This window comes from Sardina pilchardus, chromosome 14 (assembly GCF_963854185.1).
Source record: "Sardina pilchardus chromosome 14, fSarPil1.1, whole genome shotgun sequence".
Classification (NCBI taxonomy): domain Eukaryota; kingdom Metazoa; phylum Chordata; class Actinopteri; order Clupeiformes; family Clupeidae; genus Sardina; species Sardina pilchardus.
The window spans coordinates 8,308,204-8,318,203 of record NC_085007.1 but is presented as its reverse complement, the minus strand read 5'-3'; the positions used below and the strand labels follow the sequence as shown (position 1 = coordinate 8,318,203).

At 47.0% G+C, this 10,000-nt stretch overlaps 1 protein-coding gene across 1 annotated transcript in view; it reads right to left on the bottom strand.

Annotated features, from left to right (window-relative positions):
* Positions 1-10,000, bottom strand: part of LOC134100874 (laminin subunit gamma-1-like) — a 55,215-nt gene that overhangs the window by 20,664 nt on the left and 24,551 nt on the right. Inside the window, exons 4-7 of the mRNA XM_062554352.1 lie at positions 8,509-8,760; positions 3,616-3,769; positions 3,238-3,380; positions 2,451-2,629 (exon numbers count right to left, since the gene is read on the bottom strand). Of these exons, the coding sequence (XP_062410336.1) occupies positions 2,451-2,629; positions 3,238-3,380; positions 3,616-3,769; positions 8,509-8,545 (513 nt within the window). The 5' untranslated portion in view covers positions 8,546-8,760. The remainder of the gene's footprint in view (positions 1-2,450; positions 2,630-3,237; positions 3,381-3,615; positions 3,770-8,508; positions 8,761-10,000) is intronic.

The following is a 10,000-nucleotide window of genomic DNA, read 5'->3' as shown; positions in this document are numbered from 1 at the left end:
CCACTCTCCCTCTCTCGTACCATCCCCTGCAACCCCCCCCCAACACACACACACACACTCACACACACACACACACACACACACACACACACACACACTTACCCCCCCCCCCCCACACACACACTTACCCCGTTTCCCACCCCACCCACTTACTCTTCTCCCATCCAGTTCTCAGTACATTCATGCCATGTGGATCCTTGTTGTAGTATCTTTATATTAGTATATTACTGTTCTTTTAAGTCACGTTGATTTGTTATTTTATCATCCTGTTCACATTGTAGTCTATGTTGTGTGTGTGTGTGGTGTCTTATGCTACTGGGACCTTGAATTTCCCCTTGGGGATCAATAAAGTATCTATCCGTCTATCTATCTCATACCCACCCTCTTCCACCCCAATCTCTTACCCTCCCAACTCCCTCACTCTCTTACCCCCCAGCCCTAACACCCACCCACCCCCTTACACACCCACCCACCCCCTTACACACTCACACACACACACACACACACACACACTCTGTCTTCAGTCCTGAGGTTTTTCCAGCCTACCACCTCTGCTTGTATAAAATATTTATTCTGACTCTGTCTGACAGTGTTTCTTTCTTTTTTTTTTATCCATCTTGTAGTTTCTTTCCAGATGTCACTAGATGTCACCCAACTTTGGGTTTGGGCCTCAGTCCATGTGTGCAGTCTGCAGCAGACCCTAGTGAGGGCTAAGGGGCTGGCATCCGCGTTAGCTCAGACAGAGCCAAAGCCTCGGTGCCAGTACCCATAAGCCCATGCAGGGTCTGGAGTTGCTGCTGCTACTGCTGTACACTGACAGGGACACTAATTTCTTTAAACACTGCGGCACTTTCTAATCTGTGGTCTGCACATTGAACACAGAGTGGAATCCCTGTGTTAAGTCTGCGCTCCACTTCAGTGTTAAATGGACTCGGCTAGATCAGCTCCATCACATCGTGTGTGTTAGTTTGTGTGTGTGTGTGTGTGTGTGTGTGTGTGTGTGTGTGTGTGTGTGTGTGTGTGTGTGTGTTAAGTCTGCGCTCCATTTCAGTGTTAAATGGACTCTGCTACATCAGCTTCATCTCCGTTCCTCGCAGCTCCTGGGGTTTCTTGTGAAGTTTGTGACCTTTCTGACTTCTTGTTTATTTTCTCTCCCTCTCTCAGAGAATGCTAATAAAGCCTTCTTGAAAGTGGCGTGTATGTGTGAGTATGTGTGTGTGTGTGTGTGTGTGTGTGTGTGTGTGTGTGTGTGTGTGTGTGTGTGTGTGTGTGTGTGTGTGTGTGTGTGGGGGGGGGGGTCCAGAGGTTTGTACTATGCTCCCTGTGTACGGGTGTAATTGAGGGAAAGTGGAGAGGGGACTAATTTTTCAAAAGCCCTGTGGAGAACACTCGAGCGCACACACCAACCTAACGCCGCCCTCCGCCCGTTCGGCGGCTTATTAAATGCTGGGAGAGAGCCGTAACGGCAGTCGTTGTGGCCGTGATTTGCGTTGTGTGGGCTCGTAAACGAGCAGAGCACACAAACCTTCGAGGTTCAGTTCGCCGCCGAGGAGAGTGGGTGGAAAAAGAGAACAAGGAAATTAAAAAAAAAAGTGTGTTTTCCTTAACGAGCTCGGCACTGAATCTCCCTCATTGTGCAGGCGGAGCAGGTGTGTTTTGAAAATGACACACCGAAAATATCGATTCATTTTCCACCTACTCGTTCACGTTAAAAAAGGGAGCTTTTTTTTTTCCCTGGCTAAAAGTAATACGGTTCTCAGTGGGACGTAAAAGCTTTTCGATGACCACCAATGGACATAAAAGCCTTCAGATCATGCTAAATTGCAGTACTCCCACAGAGTGGAAGTTATCGTGCTTGAGAAGCTATGCACACAATTATGCATCATTATTTGTCTTGTGGGTGTGTGTGTGTGTGTGTGTGTGTGCGCGCGCAATCTGCTCATATGTTTATACATGTGTGTGCGTGTGTTTATGTGTGTGTGTGTGTGTGTGTGTGTGTGCACATTTATATGTGTTTATGCCTACATATGTGTGTGAGTGTGTGTGTCTGTGTACACACGTGTGTGTTTATTTGTGTGTGTACATTTGTTAAAAAGAGAGTGAAGTTCTCAGTTCTCAGAAGCTTTTAGTTCTCTGGTCTTCTGCAAGGCATTTATTTCAGATTGTCTGGCCCCATGACTACTCTCTGTTCTAGGAGATGGCTGTTAGCCGTTCTTCTGTCATTGCCATTGGTAGCAGTTTGTCTGACGTGTTTACTGTCAGTGTTGGTGATAGCTGATAACTGTTGGCTACTGTTAGTGTTAGCTGGCATGGCTAGTGTTAGCTGCAGCTGGCATGGCTACTGTTAGTGTTAGCTAAGAGCTATCAGCTGGCATGGCTACGGTTGGTGTTGATGACTCGTAGACTACTGCATACATTACACACACACACACACACACACACACCCTTACCTGGTCTCTGATGAGACTGTAACACACGGGGCACTCCTCGCACTGGTGTGTGTGTCGGTTGTGGAAGTAGTTCATCTCACACTTGTCACACTTATAGCCCACGAAACCCTGGCGACACGGGCAGGTTCCGTTGCTATGGCACTGCATGGAGACGGAGCCCATTGGGTCACAGTTACAGGCTGAGGTGGAGGGATAGAGGGATGAGATGGAGAGAGGGAGAGAGAGAAGAGAGAAGGAGAGAGAGGAAGAGATAAAGAGAGGGAATGAGAACGGGAGAGAAAGACATAGAGAGAGGGATGATGTGTTTTTACATTCGGCTTGAAGTTTAATGGATGTTTTCCTGCAGAGCAAAAAAGCAGAAGTGTTCTGTTAAATTGACAATCTAATCCCCTTAATTGACAGTTTAATGAGGTAGAACTAATTTGTTTCTCTGAAGTCAATCATGAAATTGAAATTTCAACAAAGTGAAAGTCATAAAATATCACAGACATCGGTAAATTATATATGGGTTAAGTTCAGGCTGTGTTTTTGATGTAAAAATTAAAAGATGCTTTTTTGCATACATACAATCCAACGATGCGCCAAACTGGACTAATTTGTGCTGACACTCATGTATGTGTGTGAGTGTGTGTGTGTGTGTGTGTCTATGTGTGTGTGTGTGTGTGTGTGTGTGTGTGTGTATGTATGTGTGTGTGTGTCTGTCTGTGTCTATGTATGTATGTGTGTGTGTGTGTGTGTGTGTGTGTGTGTGTGTGTGTGTGTGTGTGTGTGTGTGATGCTACTGTACCTCTGCACCCTCTGGACGAGAAACCAAAGAACCCCAGGCGACAGGCGTCACACGACGTCCCCTGCACCCCCACGCGACACACACACTGGCCCGTGATTGGATGACAGGCCGGCGATGAGGAGCCAATGGGATTGCAGTTGCATCTAAGCGAAGTAGAGCGAGAGAGGGAGATGAGAGGCTGGTTCTGAACCCAACCCAAATCCCACGGATAGAAAAGTCACCAGTGTGTCTTTCTGTCTCCATGTGTCCTTTGACAGGCTAATCCACGGAGATTAGGCCCAGGGATTACGGATGCGGACGCCACTCCCAGGTGTTCAATTAGACCGAGATTGATGTGCGCCGGAGTGACCTCCAAAAAAGTGATTACCCACAACCCACCTCTCGCAGCCGTTGCCCGGCCGCAGGTTGAAGAAGCCGGGCTCGCACTGACCGCAGTCGCGTCCGCTCACGTCGCTCAGGCAACGGCACATGCCCGTCACGGGGTGGCACTCGTGCGGAGACCCAGAGGTGCCCGCAGGATTACAGTGGCATGCTGGGAAAAAGTAAACAAGTCAAACAACACAAACACAAACACAGATAAAAAAAAAAAAACATGCCAGGCCGTCACACTTGATGTAAACACAACATGGTCGCCCCAGATGCTAACGAACACCAGGCCCGTCACACTTCAGTGACGTCCAAAATGGCCGCTCAAGAGTCAAGCCGCGGAACCATCTAGAATAACACTGAGGCGCATGATGTTTCAACGAGTAACAACAGCATCTAGCAGTAAATATATCTATACTGTGTATCAAATCATATAAGCACATATAAACATGTAGCTATATTTACATCAATCCATATATAAACATCTAGCTATTTAAATCAAGTCATATATAAACATCTAGCTATTTACATCAATCCATATGTATAGACTTTCGTTTCCATTACTACCGCTCCACTGACGTCAATGTCCATCTTCCCTGTAGTGTGAAGCATTGTGTGTACAGAGTAACACGTCATTTTATCTATCCTGTGTGGCTAAGTAGACTATCAGACGCAGTCCTCTTTTGTTGAAATACTTTCATCAATTCAGCCGGCATGCCCATCTGAGTGTTCTAAAAGGTTGGAACACCCAGGCAGATTTCTAAAGCCTTTCACTCTTTTCAAGACATCACACAAAGATCTGAAAGAATAAAGATTAGCTCATCCTACTCGGCATTTCAGATTGACAGGAAACACACACACACACACACACACACACACACACAGACGCACTCACACACAGACACACACACACACACACACACACTCTCTTGCTCTCTCTCTCTATCTGTCTCTCTTTCTCTCTCTCTCTCTCACACACACACACACACACACACACACACACACACACACACACACACACACACACACACTATGGCTATAAATCTATTCCATCCACACACCACTCTGCACACTAGTACAGTATGTAAGGGATTTAGGATGGATGGTCAATCTCCCTCTCTCCCTCTCTTTCTTCCTGTCCATCAATCTCTCTCTCACACACACTCACGCTTATACACACACACACACACACACACACACACACACACACACACACACTCACACACTCACACACTCCGACACACTGTTCCGTCAGCTCATACAGGGTTATGTCTTTATTTTACATGGCGCGGTGCAGAGGCCAGATCATGATGACAGGTGTCTTTGCTGAGCCAATTTATCTTCTCTGTGAAGAGACAGACAGTCTCTATCGCTCACTCACACCCACACACACACACACACACACACACAGTTTCTATCTCTCTCTCTCACACACACACACACACACAGACACACACACACACACACACACACACACACACACACACACACACACAGTCTCTCTCTCTCGCTCTCTCTCTCTCTCTCTCTCACACACCCACACACAGGCATGGACTGGCCATAGGGCATACCGGGCAATGCCCGGTGGGCCGACGCATATATTTGGGCCGAGGCTGTCAATTTAATAATAATGAAAAAATGATTAGGCTCATTTACGGACCCAGCAGGGACAGATTTAGGAGGAGGTCAGAATAGCGACTGTGAGGCAGGTAAGAAGTAGCCGAAATGTTGGCTGAACTTTTTGGGCGCAAAACGACTGCTTCTTCCCCTTGCTTCTTTTAGATGTATCAACCTGCCTATGTAGGCTTCAGCACCCAGTTAAGCAAAACAAAGTTTTATAGTGTGAGCGCGTCTTTTTGTGTGGTTTCTGTGTAGGCCTTCCCCTCTCGCATGCATTTGAATTGCAATACCCATCAAATTAACGAGTTGTCGGCTCGCCATCAACCTTCTGAAATCTTAAGACAGTCACGATTGGTCGAAATTGTTGTCAATCTTGACGCAGTGCAACAAGCAAACTATCAAATTTCTTTGCGACAAGCTGACACCCATACACACAGACATGCAGTCAGACGCATGGAATGAAACAGGAATGGTGATAGCCCATGGAATTAACAATGAAAATGTTTTGGGATGTGTAGCCTATACATCTTCACTAAATAGTAGCCTATCAAGGTGAATTGTTGGCTAAAACTCACAACGCTCAACATAAATTATAGCAGGTTTTATTTAGTGAAGCATTTAATAGCATATGAGTTTTGTGCACAACCTCATCCTTGCTGGTTTAAAGGTCACTCTAGTGTGTGTGTGTGTGTGTGTGTGTGAGAGAGAGAGTATAATAATAATTCATATTTTTTTAGCAAGGGTAGGCTAGCCTACTCGCTTCCTTGCAGGCTACTGCGGTTTACTTAAATATTTTTTACAAACAAAACAGTGTGCACATACAGTATGTTTTATCGTGTAAATTATCATGGTGGGCCACTATGGCCAAAAATGCCCGGGCCGTTTTTTGGTCCCAGTCCAGCCCTGCCCACACACACACACACACACACACACACACACACACACATACTGTGCAGCGATGCATGCATGCACACAGACTAACATACTTACACACAGGGCTGTGCAATTAATCGATTTTAAATTGTAATTGCAATTATGTGTTTAAAGGGACACTTCACCGACTAGCATTAAGCTTTGTATCTTTAGAAAACCAGTCATGTTTTTGAATCGTCATGCATCATTTTACATCATTGAAAGCAGGAAGTCCTATTCATGAGTTTCATTGAAATCCGTATTTCTGCTGTGCTGCTGCCCCTAAATCTCTCAGCCTGTCTTTTAGTGCTGCGTCTATAGTATCTCCTCCACTGCCTCATCAGCCTGTTGGCGTGGTCGGGGGGGGGGGGGTGGGGGGGGAATATGAACCGATCTCATTTGCAGCTGCACTGCATGAAGACTTGAGAAAGACTTAACGCAAAGTCATCCAACTCTCTCTCTCTCTCTCTCTCTCTCTCTCTTTCAATCCACCCCCCCAAAACTAGAAAGACAATTCCCCAAAATGCAGAACTTTCTGTTTCCATTTCACCTTCCCTCCACATCTCTCTCTCTCTCTTTCTCTCTCTCTCTCTCTCTCTCCTACTGCTTTCTACCTGGTTCCTCCGCTCCCTCTCTCGTGGAGTGCTTGTCTTGAGAACAGCACACAGTGTGAGTCACTCAACACACTCTGCAGTGGAATCCAAAAGCCCAAATGCCACAGAACGGGCCTGCTGTGTTCTGAACTCCATCCAGTTTGACACCTGCAGCACCTCCTCTGAAGGGTGGGCTGGTGGGCTAGCTGGGCTGACATCTCCATCCACTGTGTCATTTAAAGCGGGGTACACACACATTTATAAATCTCAACCGATTTTTTTGTGTGAGAAAACTCACACATGACGATAAAAAATATTTCTCGGCTGCCCTTTGGAACACCCCACACACTACAGGATTTCCAGTCGCAAATATTGAACATATTTACGATGATCGGCGCCAAACGTTTTACGTCGCGTCATAAAGGCTATTGTCGGGAGAATTTTGACTCTTAACACACCACACACTACAAGACAATCTCATAAGATAATCTTAAGAGTTTAAGATAATCGGCCGTTGTCTGTCTTTGGTCGAAAGGGGGGAAATCGGGGCATATAACATGCACACTCACACACTTGTACACACACACACACACACACACACACACACACACACACACACACACACACACACACACACACACACACACACACACATGCTCACACAGTGGGCTAGCTGGGCTGAGATCTCCATTCACTGTGTCAGCTAACAATGTCTTTGAGTTAATCACGAGCCAAATGATCTCTAGATAGCAGTGGAGTTACATGCCAGATCAGGGCCAGATCAGAGCCAGATCAGGGCCAGATCAGAGCCAGATCAGAGCCATATCAGAGCCAGATCAGGGCTGCCTCAGAGACGGGCAATGTTGCAACACCAGTGTGTTGCCTCCTACCTGTTCAGTGGCTGCCGGGGCTACAGAGAGCCTAATAGCTCTGCTTGTTTGGCTGTGACAAAGCTCCCTGGGCTGCTGCCCTGTTCGAGGGGATTAAAGTGTGTGTCATGCGGAATCCTAGAGCTCTGTCTAACACACCTGCAGACGTCCCTGCGCTCGGTCGGAAGCTGTGTTGATGGAGGCTCCACTCGCTCACCTATTAATCTGTGATTTAGTGCCCTCACACACACATACACACACACAAACAGACAGTACACACACACACACACACACACAGTACATGCACACGCACACGCACACGCACACGCACACGCACACACACACATACAGTACACACACACACACACACACTACACAGTACACACAATCATCCTGCTATTAATCTGTGATTTAGTGCTCTCGTACTTCTGAACTTTTAAGCTCCTTGAAAAACATGTTCTTTCCCCGTTCCCCATCCTCAGAGGCGGTCCCTATGGAAACGCTAATGGCACTTTTCAGAAAAATGATTTTAAAGTTCCCAGAAGCCACACACACACACACACACACAAACACTTTGTCTCGCTGACAAAAAATACACCCACTCATTCTATCAATCATGCCTCCACTAATTCACAAGCACACACAGGAAAAAACACATGCGTACACACACACAACCACCAAATAACATCTATTATATGGGCACATACTGTAGGCACAGGAAGAACCACACACACACACACACACACAAAACACATATCCATGGATGCCCTTTACATCCTCAACTGAACTCATCTTAACACAGACACATAGCTCACATATACACTCACACACACACACACACACACACACACACACACACACACACACACACACACACACACTACCAGAACAGAACACTCTGGCACACTCACGTTTGCACTTCAGGGAGTGGCTGAGGTCCTGGTCCATGGCATCGCCGTAGTAACCGGGCTGGCAACGTTCGCAGTGGTCACCGGCTGTGTGTCCGAGGCATTTCAGGCATCGTCCAGTCACATGGTCACACACACCCAGCGCGTTGGGGTCCACGTTAAAGTTACACTCGCACCTCACACACGGGCGCACAGTGCCCCGCAGCCCCAGGGGGTCGCCGTAGAAACCGTCCTCACACAATTCACACCTGGTGCCTGTCAATAAAGAGAGGGACACACCTCAGAACTCCAGAACTCTCTCTCTCTCACACACACACACACACACATGCAAAGACAGTTGCTACTGGGTATATTACACACACACACACACACACACACACACACATATACACACACATAAATATATGTATATATACAAATATATATACAAACACAATTGCTATGTGCAGGTTCTCTCTCTCTCTCTCTCTCTCGTACACACACACACACACACACACACACACATTCACACACACGCACACAGGCACAGAAGACTGCAGATACATACACACACACATGAACACACAAACATTTTTTTTCAAGAGGAAACGCAGCTTGTGTCTTCTATAATAAAATGCAATTACCTGAAGCCTGCTGCCAGTATTCCCTTGACAACAGCCAACATCTCAAAAGCCGCACAGACACACACACACACTTCTCCTCTATTTCCTGGTAATTACAGATGCTTTTGAGCCAAACACTACGGCAAAACTCACTAAAGCGCACCGTCATCAAACAAACACAGCAAAGACGTATTTTAGAGGCGGAGAGGGTGTCCTGTTTATTTTCTGAGCGTGATGAATCAGAGGAGGAAGAGGTGTGAGCGGTGTGTGTTAGTCGCACAGAGGAGGACATTAGCGCTAGCGTTAGCCGTGAATGTGACACGCATCAGAATGAACAGGGAGAAGCCGCGGCAGCGCTAATTGGAGAGGGATCGGCCATCCTCAGTGAGCACCTTCACCTTCAGGTTTCAGATGGAGAGGAATGCCCAGCTCTTTGTCACGCTGCTTGGGGGGAGTAGGGGGAGGGGGGAGGGGGGGGGGGGGGGGGTTCAAAGACCGGGCTGAGCGAAAAGTTAACCACCCACGCTGGCTTTGAGGCGACCATTAAAATGGACTAATTGGCACGAAGTGGAGGTTAACGAGAGATTGTGTAGGAAGCCCACGCTTACAAATTAAAAGTCCTCTCTGGGTCTAGGAGGTGGAACCACTAGCATTGGCTAATTAGCGCGAGTGGAGGAGCCTGAAGTACAGCAAAACAAATCACATGGTTAAGGAGACGAGTGCGGCAAAGGCAGAGAAGGCACTTTAAAGCCGTTTAACCTCCAGAATGTGTTCCATGTCTCCGTGACGGTGGGGCGGAGTGTTTCTTTAACCATTCGACTTCTGAAATGCTCCATCTCTGCTGGAGGCTGGTTGAAGTGTTATCTCTCCCCTCTGCTTTAACTGATAGGTAC